This window comes from Squalius cephalus (genome assembly GCF_949319135.1).
Source record: "Squalius cephalus genome assembly, chromosome: 6".
Taxonomy (NCBI): domain Eukaryota; kingdom Metazoa; phylum Chordata; class Actinopteri; order Cypriniformes; family Leuciscidae; genus Squalius; species Squalius cephalus.
Genome location: NC_137127.1, coordinates 40,505,415 through 40,529,698, shown reverse-complemented (window position 1 = coordinate 40,529,698; position 24,284 = coordinate 40,505,415). Strand labels below are relative to the sequence as shown.

Here is a 24,284-nt window from a genome sequence, read left to right as displayed (position 1 = left end):
TTTGCTGCTGTCTCAGACAGAGCACGAATACTGAACTGAATTCTCTTTCAGGGACGAAATAAATTAAGTAAAAATGCCCATCTTGGTGAAATTTACATTCATTAGGCTAGTAGTTTTTATAGAATCAAAATTGGAATAGATAATTATGATATTTCACTGGTATCTAAACATTTGAACCGCTGACCCAATCCTGAGCCCTGCTGGAGCTGCTCTAAATATGCTCTAAAAGTTGAAAGTATCGGTATCGGACTTGTTCTGGAAAAAGTGGTATGGGTGCATCCCTATAAATAACAAATGTTTTCTATGTTATTAACAAGAACAGTGTGAAGTTTTGTGTAACCATTTTGTCACTGGCTTGATTTACTAAGGCGTAAACGATTTTTGGTGACAAATAATGTCTGACTACACAAGAGTCATCATGCTTTCTTAAATATTGCTGCATTACTGTTCGGTCAGTATCTAGGTCATTTTGGCAGCTTGGTTTCCTCTGTTTTTGGTTTAAGAGGACAATTTGATGTTTTAGACATTTTAATGTTTTATATAGTATCTCTTATATGTCAAAAGATCAGGGAAAATTTTATTTCTCAATTCATGACCCCTTTAAAATAGGTAGGTTAGCACCTTCAGTGCTTGTCTCTTAAAGTGAACTATTGAATGAATAGAAGTGAAAGCACTGACCTCTTCAGGATAAAAGTACTGCAGGTGTTGCAGAGGAAAGACAGACTCAAATCCTTCCCTAAACGACTCAAACTGCCGGGAGACGCCCTCATTGAGTGTCCAGTAGACCACCAACTACAGACAGGTGGAGCAAGAGGCAATGAAGTTAGAGCGGTTCATTCAGACTACACAAATGATGTGACGTGTCATGTTATTCGGTCCCCTACTCTGAGGTATTCCTCCAGGTTGTGAATGGTGACTGGCACGTCTTTGCCCCCTTTTTTCAACTCTATGTTAGGGAATCCAGGCAGAGTGAAGTCCAGCCCCAGATCTTCCACCGAGCAGCCGTTCATGTTGAGACTCTCCAAGGCCTGCTGCAGGGTCTCCCGTGTCTAACAAATACAGACAGATACAATAAACAAAGAACATTGCAAATGTCTGTTGGTTTTTAGAAATGTCATTTGTATGCGTCATCACTGAAGTGTGCGTTTCATGTCTTTGAATGGTTGTGTTTATGTAGAGGTTAGGGGTCAGAGCTCACATGTGATCGGTCCTGCTCTATTCTCTTCTTCTGGCGGATGATGTCCTCCAAGTGCTGGATGGATTTGGCGACACCAGGATCAATGTTAACTAGGTCATGAGAGCTGATGGAGGACTCGTGCCTCAGCATCCACTTATAGAATGGCAAACCTAGAGGCAAATCCAACTGGAGACAAAAAAAAAGAACATCAATTAACAAAATTATACAATATAACATTAATTTGTTGTGTCTGAGGTAAAACACACAGTTTTCATACAGACAGTTGCCACATTCACACTTTGATTGTGTAAAACTGCCTAAAAGAGACTTCTGTGTGAATGAGAGTTGTTATAATTTACTAAAACTTTAAAAAGTAACCATTTTCATTACGTTATAAACCTAACCTGAAATAAAATTAAAAATATATTTTATTCCAGCATTTTATTCTTGTTTTCATTTAGTTTAACTTGATGTACTAAAACTAAAAACTTTTTGTGCATTTTGGCAGGGCAAGTAGAAGTCTGAACTAGTCTGAATAGGCCAATAGACAAAATTGAGTCCCGATATATTGAATAGCACAGGCAAATGCGGCATTTATTTGAATGGGTTTATGTGAAGATTGTTTTAAACTCACTTAAATTAATAGTTTTTTTTTTTAAAGCCTACTAAATGTTCAAATTAATAGCTTTTAATTATACTGTAATGCTGAATGCCTGTAATTAATGGCTAAAATTGAGAAGAAATCAATTTCATAGAGACATCAGTAGTAGTATTGGCATCGGTGATACTGGCCTTATTTAAAAAAAAAAGATGCCATTAAACAAACATTTAAAATATAGGCTACTGTATGTTGTTTCTACATTAATTTGGAGATTAAATGTGAAATTATTACAACTTAAAATATTAAACTTTAATGTTGGGTGCGATTAATTACAGATTTTTTTTTTAATCGACTGAAAACACTAATAATACAAATAATATCTCAATTATACTAAAACAAAACTGCCGTTCTGGCCCTGGTGTGCATTCAAACCAGAAAATGTGTTCCCAGCATCAAGATCTAGTAACGTATCTTTCATACAGAGATTCTGGAAAACGTTCACAATTAGAGTAAACATACCAATCTGAAGTCCATGATCGCTTTAGCCATGAGTTTCCCAAGAAAACGAAACTTCATTTTGATCTTGGCGATGTGAGCTGGTTTGGTAGTTCGTCCAAACGGTACAGCAAACAAACCCCTGGAACTGAACATATACTTGGTACCCTCCTGACTCCCTGCTCCAAGACAGAGTGAGTGAGTGAGTGAGTGAGTGAGTGAGTGAGTGAGTGAGTGAGTGAGTGAGTGAGTGAGTGAGTGAGTGAGTGAGTGAGTGAGTGAGTGAGTGAGTGAGTGAGTGAGTGAGTGAGTGAGTGAGTGAGTGAGTGAGTGAGCGAGTGCGCGAGAGGGAGAGAGAGAGAATGAGAGAGGGAGGCAGGACAAACAGAAAAAACAAACTTAGTGAACAGCAGTAAGATGCTATTTGCATTACACTGGAAACAGGGCTCAAATTTATTTTGACAAATATATGACAGTTACCTTTAGGGTTGGAGAGAGAGACTTCCTCCCCTCTCCAAAGACCCAAATCAGCCCTCTGCAACTCCTGAGACACCAGAGCATAGAACTCTTGCGTAGGACCGAGACCTGTTCCCACCTGAGAGACAGAGAGAAGACAGACATAACAGATCAAACAACACTGACAGAAAAGTGGACTCCTAGCAGAAACGGACACACTTGTTTTTATCGACTGTTGGCTCTGTTATTTTACAAGCACACTCATGGGTCTGGGTCTTTCAGTTGGGGCAATTATTTTTTTAATCAAATCTAAAACTATATATAAATGTGATTTGGATTGGTTATGCAAAATCAGATGTGGGTGTTTTTTGTGGTGTTCAGACTAAAACTAAACTGATCACAATAAAACTAGTCAGATATACATATATATTGTATTTGAATTGACAGTGCAAACAAAACCTTTGGGGCATGAGACTGATGAATGTTTTAGGGTAGAAACATACACAAGTACATGAGCACAACTGCTGCTAGCTCCACAAGTTTGATTTCACAGAAGAATTTTGCATTCTAAATGTATTGGAATGATTTTGATGACAGGTCAGGTACCAGACCTGCAAACTCCTCAGACTAAAAAAGGTGACAGTGTCGCGGGGGGGGGGGGGGGGGGGGGGGATTAATGCTACATGCCATGGGATTAATCAATGCATGCTGATGAATGATGTATAATAATAAATTAATCTGCATACCCTAGTTTTGCACTGATGTAAAAAGACTGACAGTGACACAATAAGACCTCATGTTAGCAAAATGTTTTAATCTTTTAACTCTTAAAAAAAAAACTATAAAAAAAACATGTATGTTCTTTAATGTTTGATTATAATTTTACTGTCTTCACATAGGGATGGGAATTGATAAGATTTTATCAATAATAATGCCACTGACGATTCTGATTATCGATCCAATTCTTTAACGATTCTCTTATCGATTCTTGATAGCACTGTGTGGAAAAATGTAGTCACATGCTTTTAAAAAAACAAAACAAGTGGTTTTATTTATTTTAAAGTTTAAGCTTGAGTAAGCAAACTGTACTTTTTATATAATTTATGTAATAAATAGAACCTTATTGTAAAGTGTTACAGATTAGTTATACACCAATTCAGACGTCTCCTGAGTTCACTGTTGGAAAGATCAGTTGTTTTAACCATTCATTAAAATTAATCGGTTCAAAGGAGTCATTAGTTCGCGAATTGGACGTGTCGTGCGCGTTGTGTGATTATCCCAGCAGTTAGGACATGGACATCCAAGATTTGTGTCAACATAGAAAACATTTCATCACTGGATAGTTTTATTTCGTTTAATTAAAGTGTTGTTTTATGTCAGCTGAATGTCCGGAACGCTTTTCAGAGAAGATAAGGAAACTTATTTAGCACAATTCACACCCAGCAGTAATTCAGGAAAAAAAAATAAAAAAATCTCCGAATGCTCCACATGAAACTTTGGTCTTCCGACCTTTTACCACCGTGTCGATTTATTTTGATTAATATGTGCGAGGGAGAGAGCAACACAGCGCCTAGTTTGGAGACGGTGAAGTCGTTTACACAGAGTGCGCGCGCGCGACCGGCTCTCTCTCTCTCTCGTTCTTTCAGTTAAACATACGCCCTGTCACAAACGCATCCGTTCATCTACATTACTCACCGATCAAATAAGACTTTGGCGGGACAAAAATTCACTTTGGCGGGCGCTAAAACAAGTTCAATGCAGGAAAATTCATGCGTGAGTTTCCATTAGACTCGCACGGTAGCCAGGCGTCTCATCAAATGGCGAGCTCAGCTCAGTTGACGCTGTGTGCTTCAAGATTCTGACGCAAGTGCTAAGATTCAATTGGCCAAGAGAAAAAGTGCTAAGATTCCGATTGGCCCAGAGAAATGTCAATTATAAGAATTATCCAATAATGTTTCGCAATTCTAGCCTGCATGGTAGTTACTGTGAGAAACAATACCCCCCCCCCCCCCACACACACACACACACACAAAAAAAAAACAACTCTCCGGTTCTATGCGATTCACGTAAATGACCCAATTGACCAAGAAAACGGCGATTGTCGCCGAAAAGCGACAAGTTTGCAGGCATGTTACAAGCACACTCATGGGTCTGGGTCTTTCAGTTGGGGCAATTATTTTTTTAATCAAATCTAAAACTATATATAAATGTGATTTGGATTGGTTATGCAAAATCAGATGTGGGTGTTTTTTGTGTGGTTCAGACTAAAACTAAACTGATCACAATAAAACTAGTCAGATATACATATATAATGTATTTGAATTGACAGTGCAAAGAAAACCTTTGGGACATGAGACTGATGAATGTTTTAGGGTAGAAACATACACAAGTACATGAGCACAACTGCTGCTAGCTCCACAAGTTTGATTTCACAGAAGAATTTTGCATTCTAAATGTATTGGAATGACTTTGATGACAGGTCAGGTACACTGCTTTCTGACTGGGTGCCAAAGCGGTATTTGCATAATAATCAGTTTTCTCTTTCGTGTACTACTGTCATGGCAGAGTAGTAGCATGAATAGAACCTTGCTGAACAAGTTAAACTATCAGCTTGTTTATAGCAAGCTACCAGAATAACAACACATCCGCAGAATTTAAAGGCCCTCTTGGCACTAATGTTTGTTACTGTAATACAGTAATGTAAGAACACACAGAATGTATGTGTACAAACAATATGTTTGAAATGGACTGGCCAAGAATTAGTGTCTGTATTTTTAGAAATGATGTTTCTAGCCTAATCGTCAGTCATGCATACCTCATTCTCATATTGAATTTCCAGCATGGCTCTGGAACTCCCGAGATCTTGCATTACTGACTCCGCTTGCTTCAGGAGCTCATCACGGTTTATCGTTCTCTACACAAACAAAACAAAGATAAAGACAAAGTTAGATAATAGTTTGTGAAAACACTACAGCTGTGGAAAATTTGGAACAATTACAGCATGAAATGCTTAAACAGGAATTTTAAGGCAACCTTCTTCCTGTCAAGGCGTGGAGCGACACGGCTGTCTTGTGAGTCAGACTGGTTAATCTCAGGGTTGGTGTCAAGCAGACGTTGCATGGCACGATCACGGTCAAACGCAGTCACGTAGAAGAGCATCTGCCGTGTGTCAAATGGGAAGAAGAACGGACTAGAGGAGAGAAGATTAGAAGTGTAAACGGTACAGAACAAGAGACTCTGAAAAAAAATAAAAATAAAGAATTTGCAGTACCATGTCTTGCCGAGCTCAGTGAGCCAGGTCGGGATGTTTCCTGTCATGATGACCAGTGGATCCTGCAACTGTCTGTTGGCCTTTGCTGTCAGTTTACTGTTAATAAACTCACCAGTGGGAATGATCTCCTTACATGCAGCATTCTGGGACAAAGAGAGATAAAAGTATAAGAAGGTAAAAAAGTAAACTGACTTTTTTTAAATATATTTTTTAAGATATTGTAATGCACCTGATGTAATCAATGTACTTACCGCAATTAAACTACTGTAATAATGATTTTATCAAAGTACTCAATTACAATAAATAATTAAAAATAACAATTGCAATAAATGAAATGAAATGTTATAAAAAAAAGATCATAATGGGCAAAAACAAGCTTTTTTTATGCAAAACATGATTTTTTTTTGCTTCTGGTGTAATATATGAGAATCACACTGCTAGAGTGTGTATTGTTACTGTAACTCTGTGCTTTAGTAGTTATGGAAGTGTTCTCAAACACGGAGGTACTCACGTTGTACAGGAAGAACCAGTATCTACTGATGGAGTGCAAGACCCTCAGCAGCAGAATCACCTCCATGGAAGGGTCATCAAAAGTGATGCCCTCTGGAGGACCACAAATGAGGTATGACTCTAATGCGTTTGTCACACTAGGACACACACCCTCTGAAAACACACAAAAACTCCATAGTCTGAATAAAGACAAATTCCAGTGCAGTTCCATATTAAATTCCAGCACATTTTGTCGTTTGTAGGTTATTGGTAAACTTCACACATTCTTCCTACCATGCCACAGTTCGTCTTGTTTTTTGGCATTTCGAGGGGAGGTTTTAGTGGGAGCCGTTTGTGCACGACCCCTCTTCCCTCCAACAGCGTCTTTACAGCCCTCCTCATCCTCTCTTACTGGCTTATACCTGTAATATCCACATACACACAAATATACATATTAACATACACTTTGAATACAAGAAAAGGCAAAAACAGGGTAACAGACATACCGTTTTTATGGAATTGGCCCAATAAATTACTCAATGTGTAGTTTGTGAGAGAATGGCATACAAATTGTGTACCATATAGTGTGTGTTTTGGTCCAGATGCCAGCACGTCCCAGAGGGTTTGCTTCATCATCTGTGCTCTCTCTCTCCTCCTCGGCCTGTAAGCTGAACTGCCTGACGGCCTGATAAACAGTCATGTTGTATGGCAGCAGGTGCTCTCCTATGTAGAACTGTAGCCTGTGACGTACACTCCCAGAATTCAAGAACTGGGCAGCCTTTGGAAAACAGTTAGAAATCCACAATATTAATTTGGAGAAAGAGAACACTTCAATAATCTTCTAGGACACTTTCAGTAGTGTACACTATGGCCAAGTTCAAAATGGAATACTATAAGAATACAATACAGTATAGCCTGCACAATGTTACTTTTTTCCCCAATTTAAAAATAGTAAATGAAAATTGTGGGGAAAAATATTTTCCATGCTCTGCAAAAATTTACAATTTACAACAAATTTAGTAGGCCATCTGATTATTATATACAAAATAACTGCATACTATACTCAGTACACAGACTACAAGGAAGAAATTCATGGAAGAAGAAAAAACTTCCGCACCAAAGATTCATCAATCTCATCATCGGAACCATCATCATCACTGTCTTCATCCTCCTCCCTGATCCTTCCATACCCTGCGGAGACAGCAAAAATCAAACATTTTATCTGAGACCTCAGAAACCAGAGAACTGAGAACATCATGTTCACATTCTTGTGTTTATACCTCTAACCACGAGGTATCTCTCGATGGCCTGTACCAGAGCCAAGGGGTCAATTTTGACCGGCCCCCCCTTCCACTGCTTGACATTGGTGCAGTCTGGGTGTCTCTGCAGCTGGCACTTCAGCTGATGGGTGTTAAAGAACTTAAGGGCTTGTGAACCCCTGCAAACACAAAAGAATAACAATTAGCATGAGATAAAAAGATATATATATATGAAGAGTTCAGATGCAAAAGCCTCTAAGTGCCATCTGAAATTTTCTTATGGAATGATAATTTTTATCAAGCTTGTATATTTAAGTTCAGCAATTTCATGTAAATGGCAATGAAAATTACCTATTAAATGTCATTTAAGTGAAATTACTGCACTTAAATATACAAGCTTAAAGATACAAGTGCTGTCAAAGTTAGCGCGTTAACGCGTTAATGCAAAATCATATTAACGGCACTAATTTTTTTAATGCGTGATTAACGCAGCGCGTATTTTCTGTTTGACCCGTGGCCCAACCCCTAGTTGGAGAAATGGAGATACACAGTGTTGCCAACTTAGCGACATTGCAGACCCCTTTAGCGATTTTTTCCCTTCAAAAAAGTGCCCAAAACTTATTTAGTTTCTGAGAATCTACCGGTTTCTCTCTCTCTCTCTCTCTGCGTCTCGCGCTGCAGAGAGGAGCAGCGCTTTAATTCAGTTAAACACAGATATTATGTTGCTTCTCTAATTTTACATGCAAGTATAGCTGAAATCACAGCACAGATATTGTCTTTATCTTATGTGTATTTGATTTCATCAGACGACGGCTCGAATATCAGTGTTTTTGTGCAGATTAACATCTTGGAAGGGAGAGCTGGTAATGTCTTAATGGGTCGCGTTTCAGTCACCATTTCATATTCATTCTGTTGTTTGACAACAGAAACAGTAAAATATACCAATGAAAACAGTTTTATTGAGAATTTAGCTTCATCAAAATGGGCACAGAGAGAGACAAACTAATGTAATAATAAATAATAAATGTGCATCTTGCATTTTCAGAAGAGCTGCCCTGTCATGCAAAAATCTAAACATGTTTGTGTTAGCAAATTGCTCAGTGCAAAGAAAGAGAAGTAATGGGAACCTGGTATTTCTTTGTTCTTTCTACATGTGTCTAATAGACATGAACAAGTTCTTTGAAAAACATCTATGACCTTTGAAACATGTCTCGTCTTCATGCTCAAGGCATGTTGACTATGGTTTCAATAATAAACATACATTTGCATAAAGCATCCATATTTATCCATGCCCATGTTGATTAGAGTATTACAAACTTGAAAAGTATTAATTTAAGGTACATTTAGAACAAATAAAAAATGTGCGATTAATCGCGAGTTAACTCATGACAATCATGCGATTAATCGCGATTAAATTTTTTAATCGATTGACAGCCCTAATATATATATATATATTTTAAAAAAGTGTACCATTTTAATCTTTTTAAATCAACAGTTTTAAAGCAACTGTTTTTTGCACAAAAGCCAAACTCATTTTTTTGTTACAAATAATTAATTGTATCTTGATTTATTTACAGCAACAAGAACATCAGAGAAGATAAGTCAGGGGCATTACCTGCTTCCATTACCATTCCCACTGGGAAAATCATGCACTTTAACAGGAAACTGTTCCATCTGACTAAGGCAGTTGTTCATCTTGTGCACCAGAGATAGCAGTGGGCCATTCTCTGTTGGGTCCAAACGCCCCAGAGGTTCCTGCCCTGGTATCTGAATCACATAAACAATAAGTCACACTGATTACACCAGTGACAACTATAAAAATAAAACTTTAGCCCAATTAATGTGTCAAATACATTCAGCGCTCAAAGAAAAGTAGCACCTTAGCACTGTTAAAAAACCTAGTTGCCTTGCTGTCTCTCCTTATATAATTATCATACATACTGAAACAGCCAATGTGTAAATGCATTCAATATTTCTGTAAGCACCATGTGTGTAAATAAATTGTGTCAGCAATGCTTTTTTATGGTAAGCTGTGCCAGCTAGTAGTAATTGCATTGATGGTATTTGGAGGAAAGGAAGGGAAATCAGCAATGTGAAAGACAGGAAGCTGTGTTTGTCTTTTCAAGTGTAAACATCACAGCAGTTGTCAGAGCCTTTAGGGTTGGAGAGAGAGACTTCCTCTCCAAAGACCCAAATCAGCCCTCTGCAACTCCTGAGACACTAGAGCATAGAACTCTTGCGTAGGACTGTCCTATCCAATAAAGACAAAAAAAACAAACAAAAAACACACAGCAGTTGACAGTCTGACTAACCGGGCAGCCGAAGAACACATGCAGGAACCTCTTGATTCTCTCATCTCTACTGACAGTGTCCCGTTCACTATTTGATGTCAGATACAACAACAGCTGCTTCACAAGCCCACTGTGCTGGATCTCGAAGGAGGACACGTCCGATTCAGATACAATATTGCTTATCTCCTCTAGACACTCTACACCACTGTCAACCTGAAACACACACGAAAACAGTTTGAAAATGAATCATTTCCATTGGATGACACAAAACCAAACAAACGTGCATTTCTTTCTAAACTGTACACATTAAAAAGTGATAAACAGCATAATAAATAGTTAACCCTTGCAAATCGTTTCAGTGGTAATAAAATACGTTCAGCAGCATGACAGAACTGGCATATTAACTGCTTTATGATGGCTACAAATGTTAACTTTGTGTCCAAGGGTTACCTGCAAGTTCAACTGTTCTGTGGCATTGCAGAGTCTTTGCAGGACATTCAGGGCAGGGTTGCTTCCATCCACGCTTTCAGAATTAAAGTAACGCTCCACAAACTTACTGGCTTGTTCCTTTATCCAAGCCTTTATCTTATCCCTGAAAAGTGAACAAAAACATTTAACTACAGATGTCAAAAGAACTCGTCAAAACTAAACTGTTTAACCAAGAGACCAAAGAACGGCAGTGACAGACTAACTACATGACTTGTGCATTTATCTATGCATTTATTACACGTTTACGGTTATCTGTACTTTTTTTATGCATTACAGTAATTCAATAGTTGATTGCGTTTTTTCACTGAATATTTTATTTAATGTTTTATACAGCTGTTAGATAACCAAGCACTGTTTAGATCACATGCATCTGCCAATTTTTGTTTATAATTTCTTCTGACATGAACAATTGTCTGCAAACTTGAGCAATGATTGTTTAAAAAAAAAAAACACTTCAAGGGTATATTCCACATTACACTGTTTGGGGTTAGTAAGATTATTTTTAAAGTGCGAATTTTTGCGATCCTGCATAATTTGTCATTTTTGCCACAAAATAAATCGCAAAAATTAACAGGTCTCACAAAAATAGATTAGAATAATCTAATTTAGTTATCCCTAAATAAAATAAAGTTGCAATGCATTATTTTCACGAGGATATAAATGTTGCGCACATGATGTCAATGAATTAAACAGCGAAAGCGAACTTCTCACCTGCCATCTTATATAAGTTCCAAGGACCGGGAGAAGCAATTAAGAAACATGGATGAATGACAAAATAAAAAGTATGATATGCTTGTTATTACTAAATAGAGTTATTATAAGTGCAGTATACAACAATTAAGAACTCAATTCTGGCTGGCTGTGCATTTCTGTGCATGCGCTTGCCACCTGCGCAGTACCGAATTGTGTAGTCTTTCTAGGCTTATTGTGCCTGAACGGTCGAATACACACTGTGACACAATAATGTCAAAATGTCCATCTTGGTGGTTATGTTTTAAAGGGATCCTATTATGCCCTTTTACAAAGTCTTGATTTTGCTTTTGGGGTGTACTAGAATATGTTTTCATGCTTGATTGTTAAAAAAAAAAAACACTTTTTTTCTCCACAGATTTGACATTACTACAGCACCTCTCTTCACAATCTGGCTCGAACATGCCGATTTCGATGACGCCCCTACTCCCGAAATCTGAAATGTGCTGTGATTGGTCAGCTGGCCCAGTGTGTTGTGATTAGCAGGGCTTAGCGCACATTCATAACCACCCCTCCATAACTGCGAGTTCTTCTCTAGTGTAAATATTGAGGATGGCATCAATTTCAAACCAATTCGAGCCAGATTCAGACCCTGACTATGTTAACGAACAAGAGATTTCAAGCACAGACTTAGCTAGCATGGATTTCACAGGACGTTTCAGTGATATGCTTTTTGTAATTTTCTTATACATTATAGATGTTACCCACCATTTAATCATGATATTTGTCAGAAAACGAAGTTAATACAAATACAGTAATCGATCACAAAACCATGGTTAATTTTCCTATGGAGCGGTGAACAGTCTTACAAAAGTGAAAGCTTACAAAAGCAACAGAAAACAAGCTGTTCTCCATAAAATGTGCAGCGTACAGATAAATGTTGCAGTTACAATGTTCAGGAAGAGAGTTTAAAATAAATTAACCAATTAAAGTTCATCAGCCATAGGAAGGTCAAACAGATGAGTTTTGGAAACATTGTGGAAAAAAAGAGTGTCTCTTTGACAGGCCTCGTCCCCTTTTTGCGTATTCCGTGGGTGGGGATTATTTAAATGAGTAACATTATGACTTCATAAGATCCGGAAAAATCGTGTAGTAGTCGAAACGAGCCGTTCGCTGTAGTTCTTGAAAAGAGGATTCTGTTAAATAAAATACCTGTAGACTTTGAGCTTTGTGACCTTGCAGATAGTTTTCATGATCAGACGTTGTGTTGCTTGAACGCACGTTGGAGATTAATATTTTGTTAATAAAGTGGTGTGTTATGTTTTTTTGCGCAAACAAAGCCCTCACACCGCTTTATAAAATATTAAACCACTGGAGTCACATGGCTTACTTTAATAATGTCTTTACTACCTTTCTGGGGCTTGAAAGTGGTAGTTGCGTAGACAGTCAATGGAGGGACAGAAAGCTGTCAAATTTCATCAAAAAGATCTTCATTTGTGTTCTGAAGATGAACGAATGTCTTACAGGTTTGGAATGACATGAAGCTGAGTAATTGATGGCAGAATTTTCATTTTTGTTAGCCTAGAAATCTAGACGCTCCCTAGCGGCAGCAAAAATTATTTTGCAGCCAGGGTAGTCTAGCAACTCTCCGTTGACTTTCGTGCTGGAAAAAACTAAATTGGGTCAGGCCAATCACGTCGTGTATAGAGTAGGCGGGACGGGCTTAACATGATGATGACAGAGTGCGACGGTTCCCTGCTAACGTTACTTGAAAACAAAGAATGGCTGCTGCTGGAGAACAGTCTTTCGAATCGGCTTTGGCTGCGACTCTGGAGGACTTGGAGCTAAGATATATTTTTTACAGTCTATGACTTGGAGTTATGTTTTTCTTTGAGAAAAGAGCAAAGAACGGCACTTAAGTCATTCTTAAAAAAGGAAGATGTGTTCGTAGTTTTGCCGGCCAGATTCAAAAGTTGAATCTATCAACTAACGTCAGCTCCGCTGTTGGGAAAACGCTCTGGTTGGTTGAAGCGCTGTCCTATTGCCTGCAGAGGGAATTTGAAAGACAGCCGTTTATCCCGCCCCTCGGATTGAGCCATGTCTATGGTGAGTTGCCAGACCTAACATCTTGATGTAGGTCTGGCTTGCCAGGCTACATTTTTGTCTGAACTAACCCTTTAAATGAAAATGTCATTCACCTAGTCTGTGTTCTTGAATTCTGTGAAATAAAATTTTTGGAATAAGTTTGTTGTTTTACCAGTTTTACCATAATGTAGAGAGAGTGTGTTAATATGTGACCCGCTCTGGCGAAATGAGTCGGAAGTTGCAACGTTCCATTTTAAGATATGGGCCGATTATGTGGAAAAACAATGAAAAAATAGATTTTTTTTGTGTGTTCTAATTTCAAAGAACAGACATTCAAAAATAATCTCCCAAAGTTTCGTAGTCCAGATAATTGAGTAAAGGTATTTAAATGACTATTAAAGTTTACAAAGTTTTACTAAATTCGCAGGAAATGAACATTGCTTTTCTCAACTTCTCTCATCACCTCTGAGCATTTCCCAGGTATCCCCTGAAATGTCACGATCTCTGCTCTCCAAATATGGTGTTACACGTTGTATAGAACCAATCAAAAAGCTTAGAAATGTACACAAACGCCGATCATTTGTCAATGGGAAGCCCCGTTTCGACTGACCGGCACGAGATTGGTCCAGCCATCCTCCTGTCAGACTCGCAGCGCTCTGTGTAAACAAGCTAGCAGATCTCCTCAGAAAGATTAAATATTATTAATTTGAGAAATGTCGCTGTCAAAAGAGAGCAAAGTCACCAAAAGCGTTGAACTCACTGGAGGCTTCTAACCTAAGCTCTGCTGCTGGTCAGCAAGAGTGGCTAAGGCTAGTCAGTGATTTTTTTGGATCTGGAGACGTGTCATCCTCTGATGACAGCGACAGCCCTGTGGTATTTATTGTGTATGGATGTGAGTGAGTGCAATTATTGTGTGAGTGTATTTATCTGCAAGGAGAATCCACACACACACACCCTCTCTCTCAAGCAAAAACGTAGCACCTCAGTTCAATCTTTCTGATTTTAATACATTTTTGTAAAAGTGCCTTTTAAATTATTTATTCAAATAAAAACTTCAAAATAATTTGAGCTTCAGTCTGGTTTAATAGCATATTAATGTCTTTAGTCAAATTAAACTGTAAAATAAATAGTTTATCCCTTTAAATGCAATGGATTTGGAAAGATATCAACACAAAACGGGCAAAAAACTTTAAAAGCGATTTTCTCAGGTTTTCAATTGGAAAAAGAGGGCAGACGACCATAATTCAAATGTGTATATCTTTACAACCATTCAAGGTATGACTTTGACTAGGATATCATTTGAAAGCTTATGGTCAATTTTGAAATTTGGGTCACTGTGACTCATTTTGCTGGATCAGGTCACATATGATAAATAGCCTATAATAAATCAGGAAACTAGATGACGTCAAATAAACCATGTGTATGAGTTCTCTTATTGATGGAAGTGCAATAATTCTGATGAAATGTAAAAATTTTATTCTGAAATAACTATCGTTGCGATTATAATTTTAAGCAAAATAGTTGTCATTATCAGTTTAACCATTATGCAGCATGACGAAAATGTGACTTTTCAGAGACTAAATCTACACTAAAATTCCCACACTTAGTTGACTAAAACTTGACTGAACAAAAACAGGGCAAGATTGAATAAATAACAAAAACTAAAAAGTACATTTGACACGGTTGTCACAGCTGGGTGCACAATGTGTGATTTATTATAGTCCTTTATGATGGTTCCTTGTCAGACTGTACGAACATGATCCTCGCTGTAAGCCATGTCACAATGTAAGATCTCAGTTGTCATTAATGTCAGACTGTACGACAGTCAAGACGCTTTACAAACTGACGGAGGCAAGAAAACTCATCTGGAGTTTTACAATCAATGACAAGTTCGGTGATGTGAGCTGCATTACACCCGGGATTGAAATGAAATGGTGACTACAAAGAAATTTATTGTTAATTTTGTTCATGGCTTGTCTTGAAAAACGAAGACAATTTGACGGTTGTTGTAGGAGAAGTCACACTGCACACTTGACTATGAGTCAAATCTTCTGACACTGCCAGAAATGGTTAAATTTGATCGCAACGGACATTAATCGGCTGTTGGTGATAATGTCAAACTAACGATCAAAGACTTCAGATTTTAGCCTAGGATCAGAGGATTTTTTAGGATTTGCAAACTTTGTCTCAGACAGCCAAATTGTGGCCAAAATCGAACAGTGTGCACCCGGCTTAAGACTAAATTAAAAAGAGCTAACAAAATGAACACCAGTTGGTGGGCAGCCAATGAAGACCATAGACTGGCATTATGCAAATGTATTACAAACCTACTAGATATGTTACGGAAGTGAAATTGGCATTACTGATGACTTTTTTCGGCAGTTCATAACCGTTTTTTAGGAGACAACTTTATTTGTCATGCATGTTGATCTTTAAAACTCTGCAGACCTTTTACATTCGCAAACTGCTATCTTACACTCCATTAAAGGTAATATTCAAAGCATAATAGGGGCACTTTAAAGAAATAAAAACTATAAACAACTTAAATTTATCAAAAGCGACAAGACATTTATAACGTCTGATAGCTTATACATTAATGGTAGCTTATATATTAATGTGTATCATAGGGGTGTAACGGTTCTCTGTTAAAAAATAAAAATAAAAATTCAAACCATACTCCACCCACGGTTCGGCACACACTTGCAACGCAGTTAATCTTTGTTCAAACTAAACTCATTTAAGCCTTGCCAATTTAAACATTTAAGAGCCAGAAGACACGAATGAGAACTCACTAGTGCTGTGAGAAGATTGTGTGTGTGCACTCATCTGTAAAAGAGATTTTTAAATCTCAAAGTTTTATCTGGTTAAATCAAGGGCAAATAAATCAATCAATCTGAAGCGCACAAACTCGTGTCTCAGACAGCATGCAAATATTGAATCCTCTTTCAAGTCTTGCGCTTGAATTATCCTAGCAGACATAGTTGATTAAGTAGAGGCATGTGTATCAGTATGTACTAGATCTGTGCTTTATATCTTAAAGTGACAGTGGGCTAATATTCCTACTGTCTGTGGTTTTAATGTTAATCAAACAACAAAAGACAAGGAAAACACTCACTGCTCTAGATTGAATAGCTTTTGTAACTTTAATAAAGATTAATCTTTAATTTATACAGTCAAATATGCAATGTTATTTTACAATTTCTGTACCTGAAAACTAATGTTAGACCTACCTGAAACCTGAAAAGCAGTTTATTTTATTTGTATCTTTGCTCTATTGTATTTATTTGTGCTGTTTCTTGTAGTTAGATTATTTGTTCTTATTTTCTTTATTTTTATTTGACAGTAGTCCTTTTTTCCCTGAACATAGCACATACCGAATCGTACCGAAACCTCAACCCTAAAACCGTGATATAACAACGGTTAAACTCATGGTTTGGTTTATGTGTATCATAACAACCCTATTTAAAACACATTATAATAGTTTATTTATTAGAAACAATGAGCTGCAAATATCTGTTATCAATCAGATCATTCACGACACCCCCCACCCACCCCAATCCACAAGCAATCCTGAACAATACAATTAAAAACAATTATAATCAGAACACGAATAAAACCTGTAGCTTTACCTGTTGTTTGAAACAGAGTCCTTAGGCGGCACTCGTGCCAGACCACTGACCCCTGCAGTGCGTGAGGGCTCTGAGTTGGCGCTGTTTGTCTGAGTCCCCAGCTTGCCCCAGGTCTTGGGATTCAAACTGGCCAGGAAAGAGGACTTGGGGGATTGTGTGGTTGTCGGACTCTTAGCTGTGGAGGAGATATTATAATGACCAGATTAAAGTTCATGTGTAATGATGAATACGTATTGTGTACTGAACATCATTCACAACACTCAAAATAAAACATGATGCCAAAAATTTGCTAAACTCACAAGGCACTTTAAACTATGAATGTCATTGCATTAAAGCTACACTACGAAACTTTTGGCCATCTAGCAGTTGAGCATAAAACTTCAAGTTACTTGCAGCGAAACATTGTTTTGGTAATTATGCGAGTTGTCTTCGACTCTACTATTCTGCACAGATAAATCTGATGGCTTGAGATGCACCAACCGCTGTACCAACGGTTACAGATAATCGCCCAATCAGTGTTAATGTCACTATCAACATCAAAACTCTCCAAATAAGGAAAGATGGATATCCGAAAAACGTCTTAACATGTAAGTAGCTTGTATACCGCGTTTCGACTAGCTGAAATTAATTGTTTTTAAAATAATGTTACAAAAGTTGGTAACATTGACATTAGACAATGATTGATAATCATTCAGGCCAACCTGACCGGTGTAAAGTAGTCAGAGTATAAACGCTTATTACAGGCTTACCGTAGTGATTCAGGATAAGACAAAAACATGATTTGAAAAAAGGCATTCATGATGTACTCGCTCATTATATAAATTTTGTAAATTCTGAACACAAAAAAGTTACGGACTGCAGCTTTAACAGTCGTTTTTATGAATGTTTTGAAGCATCAGATGTAATCAATACACTCGTTATTTGAAGCGACTTTCAAAAGGTGATTTACTCTATTCTGGTTGCTACCATAGACATTAGTGTTTATACTCTAACTATAAACTTATCTATAAACTTCTGTGATCATTTGAATATTTGTAACAGAAATATCGATACTGTGTGGTTGAAAAGACGAAGTAAAGCTGTTTCATATATATTGACAACTGCTCTTTATGGGTCAGCGACAGCGCAAACAGATTTGAATGTTCCGATGTGAAGTTTTTGTTATTTAGGAATAAGATTGCGGGGATGTTTGAATCGAGATCGAGATCTTTCAAAGATTAATCGTGCAGCTCTACTGTCTTTATACTCTCTCTGCGTTGATATCTGATGCAAAACGTATACGAGTAGCGAGAGGGCTTTTCAGTGCATTCATTACTATTTTAATATTCAGGTGAGACATCGCTATTAAAGGATAAGCTCCCAGCACTTCGCCCACACATCGCACCAAAACAGTTTTCGGAAACGAAACCTTAAGAATTTCGCACGGTTCCGGTATTTTTCAAAAACACTGACGGTTCTGGATAAGAACTGATTCTCGGTTCCCAACTCTAGTAACTGGTTTAGAAATTAGCAACACAGACATTGTTTTATTGCAAATGTGATGCTATGCTAACTATGTTGATTCATGTTTTATTACATGTACTGTTGTAATGCCTTTTTGCTTGCAAACTCTTTTCAGTACAAGGTTTAGATGCTGTGGCTTCAAGCTACTTCCACTGCTTACAGTAGTTGCCTGACCTTCTTTCGTTTATTTAGGGATATAAAGTAACACATGGACGAATGATGAATGTATGCAGTTTCCCGGGAAATCTGTCCCGACAACTCCTAAATATAAACTATAATAGGCTTATCATAGTAATTTAGGGTAAGGCAAAAAACATGGTTTGGAAGATGGCTTTATGATGTACTTATATAAATTGTTCATTTTGATCAAACAAAAATAAAAAGTTACAAAGGGCCTATATACACTTGGTCACTTCATGTGTTTTCTCTGATTAGATAGCTATGCGATAGTGAAAATACCACGCTTTCAAGACCGTTTTATACGGTGGCCGAGAAGGGTCACAACACAAACAAACGCCACAACAACTACATATGCAGAAAACCCCTCTAAATTCAGAAAACACATGCAAACGCCGCCACAACAACTACATATTCAGAAAACACCTCCAAATTCAGAAAACAAATACAAACGCCACAACAACTACATATTCAGAAAACAACTTCATCGATTTCACATCACGTATGCTGCAAATATTCACAGCACGAGCAAATAGGGAAACGAACTGCAAACTGCAAAGAGTAGACACAACGGAAATGTTTCCAGGGGGACCATAATCAGTGACGGCTACAAGAGGTAAGTGTTTCTCTTTTATTATGACAGAATTGTCGATGTGCTCTGATACCGAAGTGGTTTTGTGTGTTTTCAACATATTAAGTTATTGTCCCCATAACGTATTAGTCCATGCAGATAATTGTTAAACGTTCTGCCAACATTGTTAGCTGGAAACTAGCTGGCTAGCTCGCTTCTGGTCACTAAATAGATGCATTACTGGCGTTTGTACATTGTTGTCCTGATATCTGAACTATTTATTTATTTTTCAGATTGAAATGTTCTGTCCGTTTTGTGCTGCAAACCACTTCGGTATCAGAGCACATCGACAAGTCTGTCATAATAAAAGAGAAACACCAGAGAATGTCTAATAAGGCCGTAGACGGGCTCTGGAAACACTTAATGTTACCTCTTGTAGCCGTCACTGATTATGGCCCGCCTGGAAACATTTCCGTTGTGTCTACTCTTTGCAGTTCGTTTCCCTTTTTGCTCGTGCTGTGAATATTTGCAGCGTACGTGATGTGAAATCGACGAAGTTGTTTTCTGAATATGTAGTTGTTGTGGCATTTGTATGTGTTTTTTGAATATGTAGTTATTGTGGCGTTTGTATGTGTTTTCTGAATTTGGAGGTGTTTTCTGAATATGTAGTTGTTGTGGCAGCGTTTGCATGTGTTTTCTGAATTTGGAGGTGTTTTCTGAATATGTAGTTGTTGTGGCGTTTATTTGTGTTGTGACCCTTCTCGGCCACCGTAGTTTTAAGTCCAATCACTCAAACCACTTCAGGAGGTAGTTTGAGATGCATTCCAAACGAAAATGGATAAGAGTTCATGCACTTGGTTGTTGAAGCCACATTTTACTTCTACCAAAATCTTTACACAAATATTACACAAGCCAGTTTTACATCTCCCAAAATGGTGAAAAATAAAAAATGTGAGAGCATGTTATACCGGCTCCCGGGAGCCAGATGCAACATGCATCACAGATATAGTGTAGCTTTAAATAAAACGTATGCCCCGGTTTCAAAGACAAGGCTTAAAGGAGAAGTTCACTTTTAAAATGAAAATTCTGTCATCATATACTCACCCTCATGTTGTTTCAAACCTGTATGAATTTCTTTCTTCTGCTGAACAGGAAGGAAGATATTTAGAAGAATGTCAGTAACCAGACAGTTTTTGGGTCCCATTGACTTCCATGGTATATTTTTTTCCTACTATGGAAGTCAATAGGACCCAAAAACTGTCTGGTTACTGACATTCTTCTAAATATCTTCCTTTCTGTTCAGCAGAAGAAAGAAATTCATACAGGTTTGAAACAACATGAGGGTGAGTATATGATGACAGAATTTTCATTTTAAAAGTGAACTTCTCCTTTAAGTCCCAGAATAAAATGCATGTTTGTGCTGCTTAATTGAAAGCAACTTGCACTGACATATCTTAAAATGTCAGTGCCATTGTTTTGACTCAAGATGCACACCAGTAATGTTTTTTTCTAAGGCACGAAAAAAAGAAAAAAAGCTATTTAAATGTCCTAATTGAGTAAGGTTTAATTCTGGCTTAATCTAAGCAATGTCTGTGAAACCAGGCCCAAGTGTCCAAGTAAATTTTGGGGCCAATGTTTTAACACAAGGAGTGCTACTTACCCTGATTATCCACTTTGTCATCGTCTCTGGGTGGGGAGTACTTTGGACGCCTCGGTCCTCTTTTAGGAAGGCGTTTTCTTTTCAGAACATCACTCAACCTACTAGAGAAAAGAGGGATTTGTTTTTAAGCTTTAAATGGCAAGACATGTATCACCAGGCCTGCAAACTCTAGATCAGTAAGGGTGCATGTCAAAGTGGCTCTATACCCTTGCGGACTGAGGTCCAGCGAGTCGTCCATGCTGTGCTGGAAACTGGGGGAGCCCAAGTCGGGTGTGACGTTAGAGGCAGCTGTAGTGGTTGCCGTGGTGATGGTGGTGGTGCAAAGACTAGCTGTGCCGCTGGTGCACGCTTTTGGAGGGCTGGTGAGGAACACCTCGGATTCAGCTAGGTTCTTTACCTGGTGCATCACACCTGAACAGAACAAGAGCAACAAAACACCAGTGTTGACAGTAATGTATTACTGTAATGAAATATTTTTTTCCCAGTGATAAACATTGGAAACAACTTTTTTGTAATCCTGTCATAGCTAGCTACTTCATTCTGTGGAGTAACTTCTATAGAACTTTGGTGTAAACTGTATTAAATTAACAAAAAAATTCAGTACCTTCGCGCCTGAAATAAACACTGAATACATCTGGTAGCTTCTGCATGAGGATTTCAGCCATTTGCAGAGAGCCCACTACAATCTTCAGGTCCTGACTCGACAGCATGGAAGCTATATGACTACAGACACAAGACAAACATTTGCACATATTAGTTCAGAATTAGTCAACCTTCAAACCAAACAAGCACTCTTACAAGCTTCATAAGTTTCATAATTCAAACTGATTTCATCAGTTCTCAGTTAATTTCTCATCAGTTCTTGCGTTCCTTGGGAATCAAACCCATGACCTTGGCGTTGCAAGCGGCAACGCTCTACTGTTTGTAGCTCAAACAGTAGAGCGTTGCCGCTTGCAACGCCAAGGTCATTTTGGTCCAATTCTCAGACGTGGCACTTCAGTCACTAACTGACCTAGACACCGCATGGTTGCGCAGTACATCTTTAAGCAGGTCTGCATCTGCGAAGTAGATGATCCGGAGGATGGCTCTAAGGCACTTGTGTCTGACGGCAGGCCCGGCTGAGGAGCTGTACACCTCATAAAGGACCCCAAACAGAGTCTTTATGAAGCACTTGGCCAGCTCGGGGTCCTCTTTCATCAGTTGAGCGCGTGCGTCCTCTCGCCGCACCTCCAAGTGCCCTCCTGTGAAGACAGACACTGTTTTACAACATTTCACACTAAATATATCTCACATAATTTAGTAATGAGTTACATTTATGGAAGCAAAGTTTGATTCCATGCTTATCTACAACTCCATTTTAAGTGTGCTTTCGGTTTACCACTGGTCATAATTATTTTACATCAACGGTCGACCAACCAAAAGCCAGTCCGGACTTTGCATGGAGTTTGTTGTGATGTGACTATGCTTTGCACAGGAGAAGTGAATTTAAAACACGGCAGAGAAAAGTCACGGTATGCATCAAGTATGCGTTATTACATAGTCATTTAATCATTTAAGAGGTTAGAGAATAAAATTAGCTGTTTTAACACGTTTCATATTTTAAAAAAATGGACATATCTTTCATCTTAATTTGCCTTTTTTGTATAAGACATCACTTATGCTTTGTGCAGTTCAAGTATGTTTTTGGGGTTGAGGGTGATCTATCAGTTACAATAAACATGAGCGCATGTTAATGTGGAAAAATGCTAACATGTTAATGTGGAAAAATGCTAACTGGGTTTTTGCTTTTGCATTCATGTGAGAGATCTACAATGCAAATTGAAAATTACATTTAAAAAGTTGATTTTATTTTGTCAATTTTTTTCTCTCTCCATTTCTTGTACATTATTCATAATAAAACTAATAAAAGCATCAGTGTCAGTAGTATTAGACATGTATTTAATGTAATGACAAAAGATTCTCATGGTTAAGTCTTGTTAATTTTCTAATAATGTTAATCACTATTTTACATTAAGTGGAACGTTTTGGTTCATATTGATTTTATTAAAACTATCAGCTATTAATCCGTTTTCAGACATATTTTCCTGTTTTAGTTATTGGTATCGGAAAAAAACTGTCAACAACCTCTATTTCAAGTGTGCCGCAAATGCGGTTAAACAATCTGGAACATTGAATTAAGTGTGAGTGCGGCATGTGTACCTGTGTTGGGGTTGGCCAGAGGGTTGGGTTTCCTCTGAATGGCACGGGCAGTGCCAGTGTCTTCATTTATCTGCTGCATAGAGTTGAAGTCAATGGTGTAGACACGGCCGAGTGTCGACAGACTTATTTCATCTTCTCCATTCTGGTGTGCAGTCTGAAAAAGATCAATCACATGGTGATTCAGAATCATTAACTGGTCTTCTGAAACCCACGTCTACCCATGAAACTACATCTGCACTGAATGTTGTTAGCTGAACATACCTCAATGATACGGCTGTCAATGCGGTTGTACGGGTGCCACAGGCCTCTGTCATCTCTCCACTGCCAGATGGCGCCCTCTGTAGTCTGGGCACTCCCTTTCTTCAGCATTGCATCGACCGCAAAGATGCCCTCTCTGGGCAGACATGGCATCAGCTCACTACAGCAGAGAGATAAAACAGGGTGATCAAACACACTCAATACTCTGCTGAATTGCTAGCAAAGATGACAATTTTAATTTTGGGGTTAGTCTTTTTTACTCCGAGCATGTCAATCAGATGCCACTGGCAGAGCCACACAGATCGAGGAGAGGTTTATGAAAACAGGACATACCAAATAAGTGAGGTGAGTTCATAAAGCTCCTGGGGGCTTCTGGGAACAAGGTCAATCTGTTCTTGACAGCTCCCATTGGATGCTCCACAGAGCAGGAAACGCAGGGTCTCTGCTATATCTATGAACAAGCAAAACACACAGTCATTCAATGTACATTTACATGTGTTCGTAAAACAGGCCACATGCCTTCCCATCCAGTGTTGAACTTGGTGGAGAAAAAAAACTGCTCTGAAGTACCACATTCTTTCCTGTGTTGGTGTTCTTGTCTTTTTGGTAACAGGCAGCAGGGCAGGACATGTGTGTGTGTGTGTGAGAGTGACTTACTCTGTTTCATGAGCTGCACAGCCAGGCATGGGCAATTGGAGCACATGAGAGAGAACATGCGCACTACCATGATGAACATGCCAGAGCTGAGCACGGGTGGAGTGAGAACCAGCAGCTGCTGGATGTTGGTCAGCAGGTCCCGTGACGCCACCTGCTGTAACAGGTTCTGGGACAGTGACACAGGGGAGTGGTTAATGGAGTCATCATGAATGCACAAATATATTTATCAATTTAAGTGACGGTCAATTCACAAATAAGTCATATTGACTTTGCTTAGTTTGAAGCGATTCACAAACATTTCTAAATCATGACAATTCAATGTATCAA

General features: G+C 38.3%; 1 protein-coding gene across 7 annotated transcripts in view; it reads right to left on the bottom strand.

The window, feature by feature from the left end:
* trip12 (thyroid hormone receptor interactor 12) overlaps window positions 1–24,284 on the bottom strand; it is a 68,742-nt gene that overhangs the window by 3,457 nt on the left and 41,001 nt on the right. For 3 of the 7 annotated variants that reach the window (XM_079874326.1, XM_079874325.1, XM_079874329.1), the window contains 25 exons: window positions 23,958–24,123; window positions 23,634–23,751; window positions 23,304–23,460; window positions 23,043–23,196; window positions 21,856–22,084; window positions 21,448–21,566; window positions 21,050–21,254; window positions 20,844–20,944; window positions 16,933–17,107; window positions 10,490–10,631; window positions 10,061–10,252; window positions 9,364–9,515; window positions 7,770–7,927; window positions 7,607–7,680; window positions 7,068–7,267; window positions 6,784–6,911; window positions 6,512–6,663; window positions 6,001–6,143; window positions 5,763–5,919; window positions 5,545–5,643; window positions 2,754–2,868; window positions 2,298–2,452; window positions 1,199–1,363; window positions 885–1,049; window positions 679–792 (listed from right to left, as the gene is read on the bottom strand). In XM_079874326.1, the coding sequence (XP_079730452.1) occupies window positions 679–792; window positions 885–1,049; window positions 1,199–1,363; window positions 2,298–2,452; window positions 2,754–2,868; window positions 5,545–5,643; window positions 5,763–5,919; window positions 6,001–6,143; window positions 6,512–6,663; window positions 6,784–6,911; window positions 7,068–7,267; window positions 7,607–7,680; window positions 7,770–7,927; window positions 9,364–9,515; window positions 10,061–10,252; window positions 10,490–10,631; window positions 16,933–17,107; window positions 20,844–20,944; window positions 21,050–21,254; window positions 21,448–21,566; window positions 21,856–22,084; window positions 23,043–23,196; window positions 23,304–23,460; window positions 23,634–23,751; window positions 23,958–24,123 (3,735 nt within the window). Of the gene's footprint in view, window positions 1–678; window positions 793–884; window positions 1,050–1,198; window positions 1,364–2,297; window positions 2,456–2,753; window positions 2,869–5,544; window positions 5,644–5,762; window positions 5,920–6,000; window positions 6,144–6,511; window positions 6,664–6,783; window positions 6,912–7,067; window positions 7,268–7,606; window positions 7,681–7,769; window positions 7,928–9,363; window positions 9,516–10,060; window positions 10,253–10,489; window positions 10,632–16,932; window positions 17,108–20,843; window positions 20,945–21,049; window positions 21,255–21,447; window positions 21,567–21,855; window positions 22,085–23,042; window positions 23,197–23,303; window positions 23,461–23,633; window positions 23,752–23,957; window positions 24,124–24,284 lie in introns of all 7 variants that reach the window. The other 4 variants (XM_079874324.1, XM_079874323.1, XM_079874327.1 and 1 more) reach the window with 3 other exon arrangements.